Source organism: Amblyomma mixtum, chromosome 2, assembly GCF_055824585.1.
Source record: "Amblyomma mixtum isolate Tamu chromosome 2, ASM5582458v1, whole genome shotgun sequence".
Classification (NCBI taxonomy): Eukaryota; Metazoa; Arthropoda; class Arachnida; order Ixodida; family Ixodidae; genus Amblyomma; species Amblyomma mixtum.
Genome location: NC_143013.1, coordinates 122,243,629 through 122,267,178, shown reverse-complemented (window position 1 = coordinate 122,267,178; position 23,550 = coordinate 122,243,629). Strand labels below are relative to the sequence as shown.

The 23,550-nt window shown below is 46.4% G+C and overlaps 1 protein-coding gene across 1 annotated transcript in view; it reads right to left on the bottom strand.

Annotated features, from left to right (window-relative positions):
* Window positions 1–12,300: 12,300 nt before the first annotated feature.
* LOC149360744 (uncharacterized) overlaps window positions 12,301–23,550 on the bottom strand; it is a 55,421-nt gene continuing 44,171 nt past the window's right edge. Inside the window, exons 5-9 of the mRNA XM_089567909.1 lie at window positions 21,238–21,346; window positions 16,362–16,523; window positions 15,487–15,622; window positions 15,209–15,352; window positions 12,301–12,506 (exon numbers count right to left, since the gene is read on the bottom strand). Of these exons, the coding sequence (XP_089424035.1) occupies window positions 12,411–12,506; window positions 15,209–15,352; window positions 15,487–15,622; window positions 16,362–16,523; window positions 21,238–21,346 (647 nt within the window). The 3' untranslated portion in view covers window positions 12,301–12,410. The remainder of the gene's footprint in view (window positions 12,507–15,208; window positions 15,353–15,486; window positions 15,623–16,361; window positions 16,524–21,237; window positions 21,347–23,550) is intronic.

The window sequence follows — 23,550 nt, the reverse complement described above, 5'->3', positions numbered from 1 at the left end:
TACTCTGGTTTTTAGTTTTTCTTGGAACAAAAAAACAACACTCGCGATGCAGCCAGCTTCGTTACCAGTAATTAAATGCTTTTCGGCATTTCGATAGCTGCTGTGGTAGTCGCGGAGCACACGAGAATCACAACCTGAAGCAAACAAAACAGCGAGAACGGCTGGAGGAGGATTGGCGAGAGGCTTGGCTTGGCTGATGTCAAGAACTTTTCAAGCATCAGTTCTTATTTCTTGCGCCAGATGGCGCGGAGAAGCACAGCGGAGAATTTTAGAATGCGTTTGGTACGTCCAGTCGGAAGGACGCTAACGTACGGCTAACTAAAAGTGTGATGGACGCGCCATTCGTACCGTACGCAACGTAGTGTGCGTTGCGTACGTAAGCCCGTTACGTACGGCCAACTAAAAGTGTCTAATATTTTTATACTCCGCGAGAGTATAATGCTTAGCGGGTTTTGTCTGCACAGAACCGGCATCGCGCCTAAATGGTTCTGTGACTTTAGCATAGGAGCGCGTCCGGCCGCTTAGGAACTCTCAACTCCAAAGTGACGGAAGAGAGCTGCCTTTACTCTTCCGTAGTCATTCATATCCTCAGCGGACAGGCTCAGTACGACATTAGTAGGCTCAGGCGGTAAAAGGGACACTAACATGTAGCTCCAAATGTCTTTGTCCAATTTCGACACCTCACAGATACTTTCAAAGTTGTCCAGAAATTTTGAAATGTTTTCGCCTTTCTTGAATACTCGCAGCTGAGGTCGCGTCACAGAGGACGTAAGCTGGCGGAGCTCATTTCCACCCTCAGCCTCACGTTGCTCACGGACCCGGCGTATCCCACCCGAGTGGGGAATTCGGTAACCGGCGACACGTGTCCAGACCTTTCTCTCGTTAAAAATGCTAGAGCGGCTGCTTGGGAGAACTTGGGAGATTCTATAGGCAACGATCACCTCCTTCTCCGGATTACACTCATGGCGAAGGCAGCGCGCAAAAAATGGGGTCAGGCCAAGCTGACCGATTGGCACAAATTCCGAAATCACACTATCCCTCCCGTACTATTTTCCGGCGGCTACGCGGAGTGGGCTAACCACATATACAACATTCAGAAACAACACGTCACTATACTACAAACCACCGAAGAGATCCCCGCAGTGGACACCCACCTCCTGCATTTGTGGGAGGCGCACCGGAGCTTAACTAAACAGGGGAAAAAGCAGAAAACTAATCGCAAATTACGCGACCGCATAGTCAAACTCACAGAGCAAGCTGCAGCGTATGCTGCCGAACTCTCAGATTCAAATTGGATAGCACGCTGCGACGCTGCAGCTCATCAGATGAGCTCGAAGGGGACGTGGCGTCTCGTTCCCAGTCTAATCGACCCCTCTCAAACGAAAGGGGAGACGCAAAAGCAGCTCCGGCGGGCTCTGCAAGGGTATCAAGGTACGACGGCGCAACTTGCGGACACTGTGCGACAGATATCTTTGTCGTACGGAGGACCCGCCTGGGCCTGAGTACATGTACTCTGGCAGGCCTAATGAAACACTTGATGCCCCTTTTGAGTTGCACGACCTTAAGGCGGCCTTAGTAAAAATGCGCCGGGGTACGGCTCCGGGACGGGAACACATAACAGTGAACCTGTTGGCGAACCTACCGGACTCAGCCTACCTCCATTTATTAGAATACATCAACCAGATCTGGGACTGGCGTCCACTCCCTCCCGAGTGGAAAACGTCACTTGTGACGTTTATCCCTAAAACAGGTAAGGCCGTGAATACGGACAACCTGAGGCCCATATCACTGACCTCATGTGCGGGCAAGCTTATGGAGACGATGGTTCGGGATCGCCTCTCTCCATACCTGGAGAGTAAGGGCTTCTTTGCAGTCACCATGTTCGGGTTTCGCCCCCACATGTCTGCACAGGATGTCCTTCTCCAGCTGCACAGGGATGTAATACGACCCACAACTATGCAACACAATGACAAAGCCATCCTCGCCCTTGATCTGAAAGGGGCATTCGACAATGTTAAACAAGGAAGCATCCTGGCCAACTTGAGTTCTACCGATTGTGGGGCTAGGGCCTACGCGTATGTAAGAGATTTCTTGACTAATCGCCAGGCCTTTCTCCGGATTGAGGGCGAGGAATACGGCCCTTACATGACGGGAACACGGGGTACCCCTCAGGGAGCGGTGTTATCACCGCTTCTGTTCAACATAGCTATGATGCGCCTCCCAAGCCAACTGGCCCGGGTGGAAGGCATTCAACACGCGTTATATGCAGACGACATTACAATTTGGACCACTGAGGGGAGCCTTGGGGACATGGAGGCCCGCCTTCAGCAGGCCGCTTCCATAGTCGATGCGTATGCTATTGACTGTGGGCTCCAATGTGCTCCAGCGAAATCAGAGCTTTTGCATGTCAGAGCGAACCCAAAGGATAGGACAGCAATTCACATCTCTCTGTCAGGAGGTCCTATTAGAGAGGTGGAGGAGTTCCGTATTCTGGGCCTTTTCATTCACCACAGACTCAGACCGGACTCCACCATTCTGAAACTCAAGAGAGTAGGCGAACAGGTAGGGCGCATGATCCGCCGCGTTTCCAACAAGCGGGGCGGTCTGCGGGGCAGGGACGCGCTTCGGCTCGTCTATGCCTTCGTGACTAGCCGCATCCTCAACGCCGTGCCATATCTCCGCACTACTAAGCAAGACGAGGCGCGAATAGACGCCGTCATCCGCAAGGCAACTAAGCGAGCCCTGGATCTCCCGGTGGCTACCTCTAATGCCAAACTCAAGGCATTGGGGGTGCTAAACTCCTACCAGGAGCTGCGGGAGGCCCACCTCGTGAACCAATACACGCGACTCATGCAGACGGCCCCTGGGCGCCGCCTGCTAAACCGCTTACACATCCAACACAACTGCACTCCAGAGGAGGCGGAGCGTGTCCCAGTACTGTGGCGCCATATACTCTGGGTCTCCCCGCTCCCCCGTAACATGGACACCGACATGCACGTAAACAGGCGACAAGCGCGGGCTCGGGCTCTTGTGAGACAACACGGCTCCCGACCTGGTGTATATTATGTAGACGTAGCAGGCCCATCGCCCACGGGATTTTACACGGCCGCTGTCGTTCACCAGGAAATGCACGTTGATGGACTCTCTTTTCGAGCCCCGAATTCAATGCGAGCCGAGGAAGTAGCGATAGCGCTTGCTGCCGCCCACGCCAATTCGAGAATCATCATTACGGACTCCCGAAAAGCATGTGATTATTACTTGGCAGGGGAGATCTCCCCCTTAGCTGCTTGTATTCTAAGACGGACTGCCACTGATCCAACACCCAAAAGAATCATTCGGGCTCCTGGCCACCAGGGCTTACGAGGTAATGAGGCCGCTGACGCGGCGGCCCGAGCGCTTACTCACCGGGCTCCTCATCCCAGCTCTTCTGGCTCGGAGACTAACCAGCCGCTGCTGCGATTCAAAGAAATTATAACGCATTATAGCGACATCCACCGCCTTTTCCCGGCCCCTGCAAAGGGGCTGAGTAAGACGGAGGAGCGAACTTTAAGGCGCCTGCAGACAGGTACTCTACTCTGTCCTGCAATCTTAAAGCATTACGATCCTAACACGGATGGGCGATGCCCACACTGTGGGGAGACCTGTGATATCTCTCACATGGTGTGGGCATGTACTCAAAATCCCCACCTCCCCCCTTCCCCTACCCCTTCCAGAGAGGCATGGGAAACTGCCCTTCTCAACTGCTCCCCGCTTGAGTCCCAAAGGGCTCTGGTGAAACGGGCTAGTGACGGGGCATTGTCATGCGGTGTCCCGGACTAGGGACGCCGACCATGTAGCGGGGCCAGTGTGTGGCTCCCAAACTCTATTTCAGTAATTAAAAGTTTTCACCACCACCATCCCACCTTCCCTCGCCAGTGCTGTGGTCGACTTTTGCCCATATGCGCTTGTGCAATGCCTGTTGCGCCTTTTCGCACAGTTTAAGACTACCTTCTTCTTGTGCATGTTCTTGGCATTCTGCTTTCTCACTCTCGTCTTTTGCCGAAGTTACGCATTCTTCATTCTTGACTGCTTCTCGTAGCATCTCAACTTCAAGCTGCAATCTTTTCAACTCCCGCTCCTGTTCCTCTATTTCCCGCTTCTGTTGCTCTGCCGCTGCCCGTTGCTCTTCTCTTCTTTTCCGCTCATTTTCCTTTTGCACTCGGCATATCTTTTCCCAAGCATCCGTTATCTCGTCGTCTTCAAACTCCACCTCTTCAATTTTAGGGCGAATCTCCGGCTTCCGCGTACGTTGGTTTACTTCTAAACAAAGTTCGGCTGCCAACAGCAGGAATTCGTCTTTACTCAATTTCTTTATATCCGTGGTTGGCGAGACCCGACTACAAAATCTGCGAACTAATCACAGACCCTGTGGTGAATAAATGCGATCGATTGCTCAGATAGAACCCAGTTCTAAATCATCTGGCAATACGTAGTCGCTTCAGCACTCACCCAACCAGGAGCCCCCGATGGCCACCGTGACTTCCGAAGTCAGGAACTGCCATGTCCGCCGATCCAAGATAGTCGAGAATGCCTTTTAGCGGTTGTTTTCACGCCAAGGCTTCACGCTGCGCTCCGACGAAGGTGACTCCCTGAGCCACGTAGCGGAGCTCCGTTGATCCCGGATCCTCGAACACGCTCTCTCGTCAGCAGCTGTCCACCAGCCTTGTCCTTATCCCGCCGCTGCCAACCAGTTTGTTGTGAGGTACGGGCTGTGGACTCGAAGAAGGCTTGGAAATGGGTCTTTATTAAAAGAATCTGACCCAAAAGAAAAGAGGGCCCCAGGCCCTTGGAAGGTACAGGCTGTCTCCCCGAGCAGCTGCTCTCTTCCGCTGCTGGAGGAAGACTCCCTTCGTTGGCTCCCGTGCGTTCACTCTGCTCCCTCGAACGCCGTGCCTACGAGACCAAGCAGCGCGTTCTCGGGAGGAAGCGTCCCTGGGCGCTAACGATCGCTTTCTCGAACGCCGTGTCCACATGTTCGCGTCCCTCGGCTTTCACGTTCGCGTTTTCGAACGCAGAACATGAGCCCCGTGTCCGCGACGAGGCCGGCACTCTGCGATGCCGTGTACAGGTCGGAACGCTCGCGGCACAAACAGTTTCCTGAGCTCGCGGGCCCACAGGCCAGCAGTGTCTTGCAACGCAACACTACGGATATTGCTTTCGCAATTACCGGGCTTAACCAAGCTAAGCCACAGCCATTTTTTTTGGCGACTTTCAAGCCCGAAGGCCTAACTATATGCCTGTACATTTTCGTCACAGCAACGACAATTGGTCAACCCGTTCTCCAGCTTTTCTTCAGGTTTAACGCTTTCCTCTATTTGGATCGTTTTTCTTTAAAAAATTCTCGCAATGCATGAAAATTATTCATAAACAATTCCGGACAAACATTTGTCTAACAAAGCTCTCATGTGCTTTGATTTTTTTTGGGCGACTAGATGACACAAATAAGTGCATATGCACTTGAGGAACGCTGCTTCCGCCGAGCGATGCGTAGGCAAGCTCACCGCGTAAAGCGAAAAGTGCCAAATAACAGCGTGAAGCCTTGCCGTGCACATGAGCCAGTCAGAGCGCAGAAGTCTTCTTACTAACGCCATCTAACTCCCCCCCCGGCCTTTTCACTCGCAATAGCTGCAGCTTTTCGACTATTTTCTACCATGCTCTTTATCCGGCAGAATTCTAGTTTTTTACAGTGCCAGCTCTTAAATGATCATTTCATGTATTTAGTGCCGCCATTGTAAAAGCAGTAGTCGGCGTAGCGCAGGTGTGGCAACCACAGTGAGTTATAGGTGGGTAGGTTGCTTGGAAGAAAGGGGTGAATGGTTCCAGTGACGTCAGGCATGAAGTTATTGACCGTGCTACGGGAAGCCACTCCGCTTTGTCGTTTGAACCAAATGATTCTCTCTGGCAACTCCTCCCACTCTTGTTAAGATGTGAGAAACACGTACACAGACCTTGTCTTTAAGAACCTGGCATTGGTCCAACACTTAGACCACATCATCTGCGACCTCTGAGATCACGATTTATTTTCTAAAGTTTTTTATTACTTCACGGCATTGAGGGAGTCGTTAAGGTTAAAAAGGAGGGGAGGGGCGGATAAATGAATGAGAAAAAGTTGGGCAGTCTAACGAAAGCGAGGAAGAAGCGGTGATGTTGTCCTGGCGTCCAGGCAATATATGAGGACGGCTTGTTCAGCGGAAGACCCACTGCCAGGTGCCGGATTATCGTTGGCTTCAGCGCCGGACAAACACACCAGTGGTGAGCATCTACCTCAGTATTTTGGCAGTTACAGACAGGGCACCCTGGAAGGGGATATAAATGTCAAAAGTGACGCCACTTCCGAGTGACGACAACCCCAAGACGGATCCTGCGAATCACAACCTCCTCTGCACGGGCCAGACCGCGGTGGAGGGTTACCGCGCACGGAGAAACGAGAGCACATGTGCGGCTCCGGCGGTGTCCCTTTCTTGTCCGAAGGAGGGTAGCATCATCCACGCTGAGAAACCAAGGCGCTGATGAGGGTATGGTCGCCAGGAGGGCTGCATAATCTGAAGAGGTTTGGTTACTCAGTGGGTTACGTACGTGGGACCCACTAATTTTGGGTGGGTTGCGGGACATGAATTTCGGAAACTGTGGCTTAATCTCGCAAGCGAGTGCTACCAGTTCTGGCAGTTTTTTTTTATGAAGCAAATCAAATGGCCAGCAGTCGAAATGATCCCAGCGAAAAAGAACTGACGAGAGATATCCTGAATTGAGCAGCGAAGCTGGGCAGGCAGTCACCTGATCGCTGTTGCTCTGCGTACCGAGGAAGCAGGCGCCGCAAGGCTGATGGCGCTCAGCGCGGACTTGGAGGAAGCATCGCGCACGTCTACTGACCTCAAGTGCCAGAGGAGAACTGCGCTCTACTGCACAGTTCCGGTCACATGGCCGAGCTCGTGTGACTAGTTTGCCTGATCCGGCCGACAAGACCATACGCTGAGGTCGGCTCCACTCCTACTGCTATGGAAGCGCACCAGCTGTTAGTACTTTTCCACTCCGATCGAGCTGTGGCGATACTGCCCTCCTCTGTGGCGCTTTTCCCATCCAGTACCATAGCTCTCATTCATTTCCCCCTCCCTTCAGTGTTTCTCTCATACGGCCAGGCTTCATGGTCGGGGCCGGAAAAGCCAACTAAGTGAACGCCGTGGAACGTTTTATTTTTTTTTGCCTGTAAATGTCCACAGCAATGCTCATATGAATGTAACTAACGCAAGGAATGCTTATAAACCGTCTTCTGGGGTGATTCAGTTGTGATGCGGAAGCATCTACGACATTTGAAAGTGAGTAAACATTGGCACTTAGTGGTGAAGGCACTCCTGCTTCCAAGAAGTCAGCGAAAAAAGCTTGTGAAAGAAACTTTTTTTTGGGCGGACTAACGCCAACAAAGAGCTGAATGTCTCGGCGGCGGCGGAAGCATGCTCGACTCTCAACGAGATGAATTCCCGCGCTCTCGACCGGGCTGAGTTAAAGCTGACAGCGAACTTTCAAGATATTCCGCGCAAAGCAACCAAAACACTCTGGAACAGCGTAGAATCGGCTCCTCCTTAGTGCAATCAATTGAGATAAATTTGGTAACGTTTTGCATCACAAACAAAGTGACGAAGCCGCGTATCGGCAGCTTTGAAAAATGAAGGAACAACCATTAGAAAGCTTTGCGTCAATATGTTCAAATAATTTGCGTTGCCAGGGCTGGTCTGCAGGCACAAATATACAGTAGGGCTTCGTATCGCATGCAAAAATGAATACTGGCGGTGCAGGTGGAGCATGGCTGAAACAACGCTGACAACCACACTTCATTTGTATGCGTGATGCAAGATGATGGTAGGAATAGAAATGGAAAAGAAGCACACGCGATGGATATGAAAAAGGTCTCTTCCGGCGAAGCATACTTACTGTGCTGCCATACTTCTACTGACGAGGAAGGGGAGACAAATCTGCGTTTATTGGACTATTTTCTGCGGTTGTTCTATTTAAGATCGGCATTCGGAAAGAAGGAAACAGAGGACCTGTGAGGTGAAGCAAAAGAGAGCTCCAGCGGAAAAAAAAAACGAAAAAACTTCTTGGTGGTGACGTGTCGAACACTGGAGACGGAAGAGATAGGGAGGACATCTGTGCATGTTGGAAATCTTTGTACATATATGTTTTCTGAAGACATCCCAACCAGTCATCCATGGTGTCTGAATAGGAGGTTATAAGATGGTTTCTGTGGCGCTATCTCTGGAAGGTAAATCCTAAAGATGTCAGTGTGGGGAATTCGCTCCTAGAAACGTGAAACGGAGCTCCTAAAGCTTCTAGGCTCCTGACAGCCTTGTGCAATAATCGCCAGTTCCTGCGCTGACTGCCTGCGCAAGACTGCACAGCAAAAAGTAATGAAACATCTGCAAGAAAGGATCCCGCGCAGAAACATACAATTTCATGCTTATTCACCTCCAAGGGCTATTAAGAAGGAAAACGTAGAGGCAACCAGGTATTCAATTTAGAGGCGAATACTTTAGTAACCTTCTATTTCTTAATTGCATTGTATATTTATGAAACTAGGGAAGAAATTTGAGTGCCGAATATTGAGGATAAAAAAAATTGAAGTGCAGAGGGATTAAAAAGCATTTCGCAGAAAACCCACAACTGCTAACAATCTGAAATGGCCTCCACAGATAACATTAGGCGCCGTGGTCTACCAAGTGGAAAGGAAATACCGTTAAATATGAGAAGTTGTGAACCAGATTAGAACCAGGCGAACGAAATAGCTAGTAGAGTTAGATTGGAGCAGGTCTGAGTCTTGCCTGCAGCACTTATGACTGCGCATCCGAACTCTGCGCGTCTTTCACAGTCTTGTGTGCTTCAGTGACATGAGTATTAGGGAGCATAACAAAATCTGTCTTCACCTCCTTCCGTCGAAACAACACTGTTAGCAGTCTGCCGCTGTTGTGGCAGACTGCTAACAGTTGTGGTACTTTTGCACTGAGTCGATGTTTGGCGGCCATCGAGTGGGATAATCGTAGTTGCGGTTCCCTGAAGAGCCCCAACTTATTTTCAGTGTCCCGGCCTTTTTGTGACTTCAAAAGAGCACTGGCAGTATCCTGGTTGACGCTAGCGGCCAAGGACTTTGGTGACCCAGAGTACAGAACAGTACGAGCAAAGATTCAATTTTCACGTAGGTGAGTATGACAGCGGGTGTGCTCTGCTTTTGCTGTCAGCGCAGTTTCGTATGAAGGAAGTCTAACGCTGTCATTTTCTTTCTAAACAAAACCTCGACCGGTGTCTTCCGTGTCCTCGCAGTCATCGATTTATGGTAGATTGAGAGGTGCCCTACCAGTAGGCAAGCCGTAATTCACGGGTGAATTACGCGAAACGCTAGCTTTGTTTTCTGCAAAACTTTATCGGTTTGCCCTCTGGATAGAGGTTAGTATACCACACATGAAACGTAAGAAACGCCATTTATTCACCAAACATCCTTATCCTCTACGCAGACAAATTCGGAATCGGAGGCGATGAGAGCTACATGTCGATTCTCAAATGTGGCGAGTATGGGGTGCAAAGGTTGAATGAGTGCAGATGACGAAATGGCTCGCATCTCTCGATCCTTCCTTAAACTAGTTTCTGCGCCTACTACGACGACGCAGCGGTGTCTCCTGACCGCTCCTACAACTACTTTGGGAAAAACTGTTCAAGAGATGCCTGGTAGAGTAATGCAGTAGCCTGTGGCTTTATTTTGACAGTAGACTTTCCTATATCGGAACCTCACACACAATCGTCAATGTCATGACCGCCCTGTGAACATATCAATCTGCATCGTCGCCACCCTCCACTTTCCTGTGGGCACCAGTGCTTATTGTTGGCAATAATTGATAGCTATCCTGAAATTTAATTACTATAACTACTGATTACTCCAAATACACAGCAGTCAATCACGTATTACACAATCAGAATCAGAACAGGCGAAGAAGAATGGTCAGTCTAAAATTAATATGAACAAAACTAAAACAATATATGACAGCCTCGGAAGGGGACAGCAGCTTACAATTGGTAGCGAGGAACAGGAAGTATTAAGCGAATACGACTACTGAGATAAATACGTAGAAGATTATGAACGGTGTGGAGCGCATATGACAGGTCCTCTCAGACCATGAATGACTGTTTACGAATATCCCCGAAGAGAAAAGTATTTAGTATCTCTATTTTACCGGCACCAATCTATGAGGCAGAAATGCGGAGGCTATCGAAGGGTTCAGTTAAGTTAAGGGCAACGCGGTGAGCTATGGAAATGAAAGTGATAGGTGCAAGTTTAACGACAGGAACAGAAGAGTGGGTCAGGGAAAAACACTGGTTAATTACATCGTAGTACAAATCAAGAACAAGAAATGGGCTTGGGCTGGTCATGTAAACCAAAGACAAGATATCCGATGGCCGTTAAGGGAAACGGACTGGATTCTAAGAGAAGGGAAGTGTAGCGGGAGCCAGCAGAGCGTTAATTTGGCGGATGAGATCAAGAAATTTGCGAAGATAATTTTAGAGCTGCAGACACAATAAAGGGTTAAATGGAGCGGTGAGAGGGTTCTGTCCTGAGATGCGCAGGGGGGTTGGTGATGGGGATGATGATAAATCGGCCCCCTTCAATCAAGGTCTAATAGACTCGTACTAATTATTTGAGAAGTTTCACTATCTCCGCTGCTGTTGTAACCGCCATCACTGCCCTGCCAAGCAAAATCATCCACTGGCCGGCCAAGTTTACGAAATAAACTCCTCTTGCTGCAGTTTAGTTGGTTAAATGGGCCTAGCACGTCGACTGTTTCGGTGTTAATGAGCAAGAACACAACTAGTTTTCTGCATCCTTCAAAAGTGATTTACCTTAGAAAGTTACACAGCTAGGCTAGGTATGACGTGAGTGGGTACTGTTTAATCCGTAAAGAAATGTCCTTTGGCAGCGTGTAAACAGACGCAGCTCAGCGTGGTGGTCGTTATACATTGGACGGAGTTTTCTTTGAGCCAGTTACGCTTTTTTATAGGTGCATTTTTCTTGTTGCATCCTTCTGACTATAACTGCATGTCATGCTTTTGAGACGACGCTTGAAAATGTTGTGCTGCTATCAGCAACGAGAGTAGAAAGTACACTGTGTTCGGCTCACCACAGTAGCTGTGCGTTGGGTGAGGCTGTGATGAGTCCAGTTCCCGCGCAGCCAGTTCAGCCTGTAGCTGAACAGCCAAGTCCGAAGTGTTTGCAAGTTAACGTTTTTCCTATTGAGCAGCCGCTGTAGATAAGCGATGTCCTGGGCACTATGCACGTCTGCCTCCAAGCATCACGCCGACTGGTAGCTACGTTTAACTGATGGATTTCCGAACCATATCGGTTCCGTACACGGAGTGGTGGTAACTGGCTTAGCTGACCCTACGCGTGCTTCAGAATGGTACTCTTTCGCAATAATCCTAAAGTTTGGAATGCAAGGCAAAACGGTGTCTGTAGGCAAATTTTCCCTGTTCTGAAACTTCAGGCGTCCAGAGGATTAGAAATGGTCCGAGTGAAACATCTTATTTAGGTGTCCAACTAGCGCGTCGTTTCGGCCTTAGCGGGTCTTTTCTTTGGAATCGAAGAACTGATAGTGCGTATACCCGCGTACCACTTTGGCGGAAAAGCACCGCATATTCTCAGCACGCATCTTCTCAGGCATGGCCACGTCGCTAGCCCTCGACACCGACTCGCAGAGTTCAATTGGTAATAGCCACTCTCAGCTGAAAATAAGAATATGGGGCATGAAAAGGTCTTGCACTGCGAAGATCCGACAATTAATGGTTCCTTAAGGAGTAGACTGCAAATCCAAGGAAACTAAAATGCAGCAGGAACACACAGAGCACGCCTGAAAAGCAGTGGGCGGATTAGATGAGGAAGTGAGCAGGTTTGTATGCCCTATCTGACACACTGCCGGCAGTCTTTCCGCATTGCGTAAATTCGTAGCACTGTGACAATAAGCATGAAATATTCATTGATCCAATTCATTCATTCATTCATTCATTCATTCATTCATTCATTCATTCATTCATTCATTCATTCATTCATTCATTCATTCATTCATTCATTCATTCATTCATTCATTCATTCATTCATTCATTCATGTTTCTGTGCACCTAAGATAGGTACTCAGGACATGCCAAATACCAAGTTTTCTTTTAATGCTTATTTATTTCCTTTCTTATACAGCTGCCCCGGCTCCCTAGGTTCCTCCTGCCGGGGAATGGCCTATGTGGTTGTGCATTATCGTCGTATGTAATGGGTGTTGCCCTCTTGTGGCAGCAGCAGCAGCAGCAGTGGGAACCAGTGACTTCTGGAGCTACAGTCCGTGCTATGCTTAGTTGCCCTTTCGGATGGGCAGGTGCCCTGGGGGCTTGGTCGAACGCGGAAGTTTCGCATTCGGATTTTCTATACATCGGCCCTGGATGCAAACCTAAATCAAAACAAAAAAAGCAATTATGCGAGTCGCATGCTTTCTACTACAAGGCGCAAAACACTGGCTCATGACTAGCAATTTATTATGTTGTAATACATCAGCTTGTTCATAATGTGAGATAAGAAAGAAGCAACCACCATTAGAAACCTTATAGCGGACGATTGAAGGAGGTGCGAAATACAGTGCAGCCTGCATGACTTCTTGGCAAGTATATGTTAAGCTCTAAGGTCGTCTCTGCCAATATTCTATTGCTTTATGAAGCAAGCTTGAGTTGGTCACGTTGGCAGACAAGGATATTGTTACATTAGGCGGTGCGTGCATAAGGAAGGAAGGAAGAAGAAGCTCTTGAGTTTTTGTGAAGAAGACGACGGTCGAGCAGTGTCGGCTGGTGCCTGCAGTAAACGCCTGTGGTTTTAAAGACCTGTTTTCCGTGTCCGCTCTCTGCAATCCCAAGCGGAACTACCCCGTAACAATATTATCCTGGGACTGACGAAGAGCCACTCCCCCCTCTATGTACATATCTATCCAATCCGAGGAAAGAAATCTACGCACGGCGCTAAAAAAAGGAAAGAAGAGAAAAATATCGTAGAAGTCATTGTAATTTATGCTACCGTTCCTTAAGCTTTTTCTTTATTGTTTCTTTCCCTTTTTCTGTTTTCATAGCCGCAGTATGTACATTGTGGTGAGTTCCAGTAATGAAGGCAGCGTTTTCAGCGGGTACTCAGTGTAGATTGTAAACGATAGCATTAACGACTGTTTGATTCATTAGAAAACTATTTTAGGTACTAATGTAATCGGCAATGTGACGCACCTATGTAAATCTTGTAATGGTTAGAGGGTAATGCAGTATGTGTGGAAGGATTATGAAAGTCATAACTATAAATTGCAACATTTTGGTCAACCAGAAAGACGTTCTTGAGGCATGTCTCCTTATTTTGTGACCGACAACCCTAACGAGCTCTGCTGAGCCAGAAGTTCTTGAGCACCTAAAGCAAAAAACGTTGCCCTAGATGGCCACCTGCTGAAGCCAAGAAAGATTTACCGTCCTTCTTAGGGCCCTGCAGGCACCAGAACCACGCCTCCACGCCTGCACCCCCCCACTTCAAGCACTAATCTACGCGGGAGGCCCGGAGCCCAGGTGAAGCATCTCAGCGCAGACAACAAGGCAGTACGATGACCAGTGGGTCAAACTGACAGAACAAGTTAAAATCCTATGCATAAACATTGTGCACAGCTGGAGATGAAATTAAATGTTAGAGCAAAACACACACGAGTTCTTGATACGTTCATATTACCAAGTGAACTACAGATTTAACTAAAAGTGTTGAATGCCTCTACATGGTAGAACCGTGAATACCTGCCTGGCTTAAACTTGCTATATATTATGCTCTTTTCTAACCAAGGCTTTCATACTCCATTATAATCTGGAAAGCCACGACGTGTGACGACATTGAAAAACTTTACTTCCCTGAAAAAAGCGCACTGCTGGCAGTTGAAAGATATTATTGGGCACCGTAAAATTTGCCAACCCTTCCGCTTTTCAGAAAACATCGTTTGCTAAATCCTAACCAGATATACAGCTTTCATTTTCTGCAGTATATAAAAAAAATCGAATCTCTGACACTTTCAAAGATACCCCAACAATGAGACACTACATTTCTCAAGACAATGAAAAAAAGGAAGGCCAATAATTTCGTAAAACCTACAGTCAACCGAGTTTGAAGTGTCAGGTGCAAGACACTCTGAATGTATTTAGTTTTGAAACTGAGCATAGCCTTTCAGTGAATTTTTTAAAGCAAAAATCAAGACGTATTTGCCTGATACTGACCCTAATCTGCCATGACCAATTATGAACGTTTTCTTGTTCTATGGCGTATATTGGTCAATATTATTTTCATTTTACCATAATTTTCATCTTTTCAGTTACTCTGGACAGTATCTGCTTATCCAGTATGCGTTTTGTGTTTCAAATGCGATTGTTCCTCATACTTTTTATAAATACTGCCGTCACTTCATTACAGTTTTGCGTGTATTGTGTGTGGTTCTCAATATTTATATTTAGTGCTTATTTTCTTGCTTTTCTGTAAGTATTCTCCGTCCCGCTTTTAAACTATCTTCCCCTGTTGTTCACCGCTGCCCCTGTTATGGCTGCAGGCACCTCGTCAGGCAAGTTGACTTTGTGCCTCGGCTCCCTCTTTCTTGTTCGGATAGAAAATAAACCTGTAACGTCATATATTCCCTGCACCTTCTGAAACAGCAGGGTACAAAAAAAAATTTGCTTTGCAATCTGCAAAGATCTGCAACTATTATCTTTGCAACTAGATCTATGCAACTAGTATAGCCGTCACGTGATAATTTACAATGGAAATTTTTCTTATATGACGAACATTAAGCAATTAGTAAACAGTGCGAAGACGACGGGACGAGAAGAAAGACAAAGACGCACACAGAGCATATTTGCTGAATGGAAGAACTGGATAGGCCAATATGATGTCTGGTGTCCGAAAACCTAGGAAGTCGACTTACGAAAAGGGGTAAAGCATTCATGCTGCCATCCTGTCTGACAATAATATGTTCCTGACCAGAGGGAAATCGGCCGACTGTATTGAAACCAACTTCAATTCTGTATACCACTATTATGAGTCAACAGAAAGAATCACAGGTGTGATTAGGTAAAGAAAGGTCTGAGATCAGTTTACCTTCACTCCCTGGCAAGTCATGTAGTCAAGTGCGTCGAAATCCCGTTGGTAATAATGCCTCCTGGTCACACTGTGGCCGCGGCCGGTGTTCCACTGGTACGGCTTGTAATACACACACCGAACCTTGCAAGTGGCCGCATTGACCTGCAACCGTGAGCGGGAAAGGTACAAGCACCATATTGAAAGAATCTGGAATTAAAAACACTGTTGTGGGTATCAAACACTTCGTAGGGGTAAGTGAGAATACGCGAATTATATTGCAATAACAGCCTGCTTACTGTGATGTTGTCGATGGTAGCGTCCCTATCCGCAACCTCTCCCTTGCAGAAAGCGACAGACGGCACGAGAGTTCCAGCATAATGGCCGTTGACGTATCCTCTACTTTTAACCGCCCAGCATACCTCACCAGCCCGACTGAAACAAAGAAAGAAATGATTGGAGAATTAAGGCGCTCCCTAGGCTCACTTGAAACGTGCTTTTTTGTAATTTTTTTCTTCTTATGAAGAGAACTAGCATGCTTTGTATATGCCAATTGTGTCGCTCCTGGCGTCTGTCTCCTGTCCCCCGTCCCATTCTTTCGACCCCGGCCGCGGCGGTCGAGTTTCAATGGAGGGGAAAGTTTGGAGGCCCGTGTATTGTTCGATGTCAGTGCGCGTTAAACAACCCCAGGTGTCAGAATTTTCTGGAGCCCTTCACTACGGCGTCCCTCATAGCCTGAGTCGATTTGGGACTTTAAACCTCAATAAACTAACCCAACCAACTAAATCTACATCTCTTTACTCTGAATTCACAGCGGTACGACCGCCTTTCGATGGAGGCGAAACGCAAACGGCGCCCGTGTGCTGTGCCGCGTTATTGATGGTTGCAGATTGGGAGCTGTAATAATCCCAGAGACCTCCACAGCGACATCTATTCCTTGGTTTCTTCTTTCCCTTCTTCCGTGATGTTTATCCCCAGGGCGGGGATAAGGTAGCCACGGAGATTGAATACAGTTACTGCGACCTTTCCTTTCCAAAAGATCACTTTTTTTATATTTTTTTCTGAGAGCTTTCTATTCGCCAATTATTTTTATGCCTGTAAATATAAACAGACACCAAAAAGAGCATTTATCTAACGCAACAGCTGTTATACAGTCCCCTGTAATCGCGCTCACCTGACGACGTACTGTATCTGCTTCACACTGCAGGACGAAAAGCGGTGGTGGCTCGGGCCTTTGTTCACGTAGCTCATGATGTACCCGTCGTCCCATGGGCAGCTCAGGGCACCTGGATGTCCTATGGTGGCAGGTCCTTGCCCGTCATGCTCCGCACCCAAGCTATAATGAGGCGTGTGCGAAAAGACTACGAGGTGAACTCGAGGTGAACTGGCTAAAGTGCAGATAGATTTTAGGCATTGAAAACAACGTGCGGAAGAGAGTAGTGAGTCGTAGTTGGTGAACAAAAGTAGACTGCAAAAATCCATGTCAAATCTCCTGCGAACAAAGCGCACGGCCTTCGTTGCCACAGATTCCCGCTGGTTGATCTAACGTTGCTTATACTGCTTCCAAACTGCACAAGGATATTCGAGGATGGGCGAATAAGTGTTTTATATGTTAAAATCAGCGCGCCAGGTGCGGTTTAAGTATCGTAGTCTTTTATGGGTCTTATTGCAGATGACGTCAATGTGTTTTGACAGTGACATGTCGTGCGTTTGTAGAAGATCGAGATATTTGTATTCGTACATTATGTGTAAGTTGACTATTATATGAATTTTTGCAGAAGGAAGGCCAAGAACATCGTGAAGATGACATACAGACTTTCTTCGAAAAGTTAATATTCAGTTCTATGTATTTGACGGGCTCCAGAAATGAGCGAATAAATTGTTACGGATAACATGATTAGCTGGTTATTTAATTATTGATATAAAACGCAGTCATCGGCATAAAGGCGTCTCTTTACATAAGTGTGCAATGGCAGATCATTACCCTACAGGAGGAATAAAAGAGGACCCAGTAGAGAACCTTGAGAAACCCCAGATTTCTATTCAAATGGTCGTACGTCTTTTAAACAAACATGCCCTCACTGCGGAATGTTGTAAATTCTCAAGCAGAGAATTTCAAGGCTTTATATTTTGTCTTCTTATTCGATTCCTAAACATATTTCGCTTCTGCAAGCAGCAGTTTAGAACCATGGTCTCTACGTTTTCATACCAGCGCTTTGCTAGTACTCTGTGATATCATCAACGTTCCTGTGCACGAGCAGCACAGCCACCGTCCTATTCCGCATTTTGCGCAAATCATAGATGTTAGAGCATATCAAACTCTTCTTTCCTAAATGTCTTATCTCAATATTTTTATAGGCTTAAATATTGTTCTCCGGTTAGGGAGGATGCAGTTTCAGGATGAATAAACCATTCTTGAATCCTTCACTGGTTAAATGTTGAGTTTAAACTGAGTGTGATAAAACCCAACATCTTGCCATCTCTTCCTGCTATCTAGTCAACATGCTCTTCGAAGTTAGATTATAATTATGAATAAAATGACCTACGCGGCATTTATGCTCAAGAGGAAGAAATCGGCTTGGTAGGGCATGTTATATTGAATGTAATATATGTGTATATGTAATATCGAAAGCAAGATAACCGATGGTACTGAGACGCACCAGACTAGATTTCGAGAGTAAGGAAGCGTAGCAAGGGTGGCAGAAAGTTCGGTGGGCGCATGCGATTAGGAAGTTTGTGGGGATAGGGTGGCCGCTGCTACATATGACAGGGTTAACTGGAGAGATATGGGAGAGGCCTTTGTCCTTAAGTAGCCGTAGTCAGACTGACGATGATGATGGCTCGTGACAGCTCCACTTAATCATCATCATGATCAGCCTGACTACGCCCACTGCAGAGAAAAGGCCTCTCCGATGTCTCTCCAATGAACCCTGTCCTTTGCCAGTTGCGGCCACCGTATCCCCGCAAACTTCTTAATCTCATCCGCCCACCTAACTTTCTGGCGCCCCCTGTTACGCTTGCCTTCTTTTGCAGTCCACTCCATTACCCTTAAGAGCCAGCGGTTATCTTGCCTTCGCATTAGATGCCCTACCCAAGCCCATATCTTTTTCTTTATTTCGACTAGGATGTCATTAACCCACGTTTGTTCCCTCATCTACTCCTCCCGCTTCGATTCTCTGAACGTTACATGTATCATTTTTCTTTCCATAGCTCGCTGCCTTGTCCTTCAGCTGAACCCCCTTTGTTAGTCTCCACGTTTTTGTCCAATAGGTGAGTACCGGTAACATACAGCTGTTGTATACTTTTCTCTTGAGGGATATTGGTAAACTGCCATTCATGATCTTAGAGAACCTGCCATATGAGCTCTACCGCATTCTTATTCTTCCGGTTAATTCCCTTTCATGGTCCGAAGATCATGATCTCTATGTGTAATCAAAGAGGTAATGATTGAATTTACGTGTAAAGGAAGCGAAAGTACACTTAGAGGGGTTTAAAGAGATTTACCACTTAACACACCAGCGCCGCATACTGTCCAAATTGCGTTGTGGGTCATCACAGTGAGATGACCACTTAACTCAGTGATAAATGGCGAAATCTTCAGCGTACAGACATTATGACACATCCCTGCCTTTCCTCTTCTACATCCTCCTCGTCCTCCTGGCAATATCACTGATCTTTCCTTGAAAACTAATTCAGAGCTGTATCTTGACGAGGACACAGAAAGAACTTGCTAGGACGGACGCGGCCTCCATTGTGATTGAAGTAGGCATATGTTACATTTATAAAAAATGAAGGTACTAAGCGCATGCGCATTCATGACTATAGGGGAAAAACAAAGAAAAACTAGTAGATTAAGGAAAGCTGGGTGCATAATATTGCCTGTTTAGTAATCGAAATTCACTTGCTCATAGGGAGGCTGATGCGGTGCTAACGCACGTGATGCCTCTTTTCTTGATAAAAAATGAATCGGCCTATTCTCGGGCTAATTTTTTCTTAATAGTCATAACTTGGAGTCCTTCAAGTCGTTTATCACAGTTGTGATTGTTATGTTTGCAAGAGCGGCAATAGATGGGTTGTTTCTGGAACGAGTCTGTATCACGAACGTGTCAAGCAACATGAACGCTCACCAGATAACGTTTCAGACTCGTTCCACGACCTACCCGCGTATTTGTGCTCTTGCAAAAATGGAAGCTATCATAACTGTTAGCCACGACTTGAGGGAATCAAAATTCTAAGTAAAAATAAAGAAAATGAGCCCGAGAACTTTCAGAAGCGTTTTTTTTTTGTGAAGGAAAGAGGCGACAATTGCGTCAGCACCTCATCGGTATTCCTGTGAGCCAGTAAATTGAGATTATTAAATTGTCAATATGTACCATGCTCTACGTAATGTGCTGTTTTCTAATCTACTGTTTCGTAATCTACTGTTTCGCAAATTTCTATTCAAGACGAATCAATGAAGTTAAAGATTGTTAAAATTGCATAACCAGGTAGTGGGAAATCATGTCGGAACAACTTTTTAACGCATAGGAAGGTGTACAATCTTGTCCATTGGCAAAGGAGAAATTTATAGTAATTTAGCTAGACCACTGTACATCACAATAAGTTCAGGAATAGACAGAACTGAACTTCCCGGATGACCGGAAGATCATGATGTGTGGAAGTTGTTACAGCAGACTGAAAATAAGCAGCAGACATAATCGTTGTAAATAATGAGAATACATTGTCATTGTTTACAATACGAATGCTGGTTGTTTCTGGCGTTTGTTTCTAGGAACTTCCACATTTCTATGGGGTTGCTCTTTAACTTGGGGCCTAGTGCTAGTGCTTCAGCAGCACTGATTATTTCGTTGTATCCTTTGCAGGACACCATAACATTTCAAGTATTATAGGATTATGATGCTTCCTTTAAGTATTCATTTTTTTTTTAGGAGATGATGTCTATTTTTAATCAGTCGCTTCACCTGCTGAGTAAACCAGCATTTGTCTCTGCGTCTTTTTTGTTGTCAAAAGTTTCAAAAGAACATGCATGTCATTTAGTTTTTTAGGACGTAACTAAGTGCCTCCCATAGGCTATTACAGTCTAATTGCTGGTTTAAAAGCTCGCATTCAAGCAAAAAAATTAATTAGCAAGCTCTCCACATTGCAAAATATATCTAGCCTTATCAAAAAAGCAATCTTTGTTTGTGCGATCGCATGAACAAAAAAATGAGGCGCTTCGAACATGGGCAACATTCCAATCGTGATCACTAATATCCTCATTGTCAGCCTTGTTAGACAGACTGCCTGACAAAAAAGGCAGGTCTAGAACTGAAGGGCTGTTGGACCACGTCTACTACGCTCACTAACATTCTGGTAAATGGCATTAGCCGCTATTACCACCGGTCGCAAGCCAGAGAACGGGTTGGAGCCAAAGGTTCACAAAAAAAAAATGTATTTATCGGAGAGACAATATGGCGGAATTGCCAATCGCGTGCAACAGCACATACAAGGAGATCTACAATACGATGCAACACGTGCAAAGTAACACGAGAGAGAAATTGCACTTAAAGTGCACGAACACAAGAGAGAATAACAAAGAGAACACAGTTTGTTCAATGGGCACTGCTACAGACCGATGACCGGAGGACCATGACAGGGTACATGACGCCGCCGCTAGCGAAGTCCATGGCTGGGCGAGTGTTGTTGACCAGGGAGTCGTGCGGCAGCGCTTCCTGGAAGCTTAAACTGCTACAGGAGCTAAGAGACGGCGATACGGGTCCTTTCTACAAATGGCGGTACGCGTGTATTCATTTTTTCACCCAAAGCTGGCGCACATACACACATCAGCTGTACAATTTCTCTGTCGCCCTCTCGCCGGGCGCGCCAGTTGGTAGCTTGTACCTCGCGGAGCTCGCCATGCTGAGTCGAGGTCGTCTTTATCGAGAATGTAACAGCTACCCCCCCCCCCCCCCCACACACACACACACACACACACTCTAAGGGTGCCGGGAGTGCACGCGAATAGTGCCCAGAGGGGATAGCGGCGCATAGCCAGATGATAACTGACTTACACATGCCCCAGCTCGTGCGCCAGGGTGTAAGTGCCCGAGTACAGTCCTGGCTTGTCCTCTCCAAGAGCCACTTTCTGGTAGGTGCAAATTCCCGCAACGTAACCCACTCCTAGAAATGCGATACGGCTTGCATGAGTGAGCGAGCAGTTTTCTTGAAATAGCATTATAAACATTCTCTTCTGGCATTAAAGGCACCTCTCAGTTTTCTGCAGTTTCTTTCAAAAACTCAATCTACGCTGCAGAGGATAATCATGTCATCAAGATTCCTGAAGAAAACAAAAAGAATGCTGGTAGCGGTCAGCGTAAAGTTTCGGCACAGGTTCAAGCAGTGAGATGTAGCTTGCAGTCGCGGCTGATGGCTTTTTGTAAAATAATCTCAGCAGTTATATATATATATATATATATATATATATATATATATATATATATATATATATATAGCGAAGTATACGCTTCGTTAAAGGAAACATATTTATTCTACTCGACGTTTCAACCGGAAAACCGATCTTCTTCAGGAGTGATTTTGCATTGTTAATGCAACCCCTTTTATAGGGGTGGGTATAGAACAGGTAAGTGGGAAACACAAAGCACATAGCAGAAAATACACATAAAAAATTATTAGAGGCAGCGCGACCCACACCAAAAAAAAAACGAGGGGGGGGGGCGAGTGTGAGGAACAGGCAGAAAATACAACGTCCAGATGCGGCCTCTGCTTTGTTAAGCTAAACAGGCTTGCTTGTTGACAGGCGTGTCCCATTCGGAGATGCTCGACAGGTGCGTGGCCGTGCAGCAACTCAAGGGCAGGAAAAAAAATAAAAAATAAAAATCTGACCCTTAACAAAGAGAAACTTAGGGGAAAAAAAAGAGGGAAAAGAAAACCTTTGAAGCAGTGCTTTTTCTTTCCACCCAGGAATAATGCACCCATGCCCGGAAGTATCGGAAGGAATGTAAAAAATGTAAGCTTACATTGTGAAAGAAAAAAAATAATATAATGTGGCGTTCGCGGGACCACAAAGTGAGCAGACCCAGCGGGGGGGGGGGGGGGGGGGGGGGGGGGGGGGGGGGGGAAGAAGGCAAGGCACACATGTGGCATGCAGAAAGGGGTATGACCTCAGACGACAGGGTCAGTGTTGCTTTGTTTAGTTTCGTAGGCCTCTGACCTCGGAAGAGAGGTGAGGGTGCCGTAAGTTTCATTAATGCCATTTTCTACTGTGTTAAATTTAAAAATAAAATATGATTCTCGTTGCTCGCGCTCACGAGTGTTTTTGAAGCCACTCTGTAGTATTGTTACTTTAAGTTTGTCAAACTTGTGGCCTTTCTCGCGGAGGTGTTTCGAAAGGGGGAGGTTGGGGAGGGATTGGGCATGTGAGCGGTGGTTATTAAATCTGAATCGGAAGGAATTGTCTGTTTGGCCTATGTATTGCATTCGACAGTCGCCACACTCGAGCATGTAAACCACGTTGCTGGAATCGCAGTTTAGATCTTCCCGGATAGAATGCTTGAAATTTGAATGGGTGCTTTTTGCCAGTGCCGTGGTTTCCATGTGTTTGCAGACTTGGCATCGGCTTTTTTCGCATGGTGTGCAACCCACAGCTCTCGGTTTATTGACTGTCGAATGGACAACATGGTTTTGTAGATTTTTTGGTCTTCTATATGTTACTTGGGGGACCGTTGTGAAAACTTTTGAAAGTCGGTCACTCTGTTCTATGATATTAAAGTGTTTTTTCAGGATGTTGTTAATGTTCGGGAGATTATTTGTGAAGGTTAGTATGAGATTACAGCGCTGTGATGTTGGCTGAGATTCCTTAATGACATGATTAATATTGGTTGCTTCTGCCTTTTTAATGGCATCGTTGATTATAGAAGACGGGTAATGTTGTTTGTTTAGGGTGTCTCGCATGCGATTAGCATTTTCGTGAAAATCTTCCGATCGTGAGCAAATTCGTTTGAATCTGATGGCCTGTGAGTATTGGATTGAAGTTTTGCAGTGGCGTGGGTGGGAGCTGTTGAAATGAAGATACTGTTGTCTGTCTGTAGGTTTTTATATACACTAGTGATGAATGTACTTCCTTCTATTCGAACCAGAACATCCAGGAAGTTAATTTCATTGGTTGAGTAGGTGTGTGTGAAAGAGATATTGGGATATATATATATATATATATATATATATATATATATATATATATATATATATATATATATATATATACACCTGGTGTTTCAGCGAACACGTTCGAAAATTTTCATGAATAGAATTTTCGGGGTAAAGATATGGCTTGCAGCATAGTATTACCAGTGTTGGCGGACACTAGA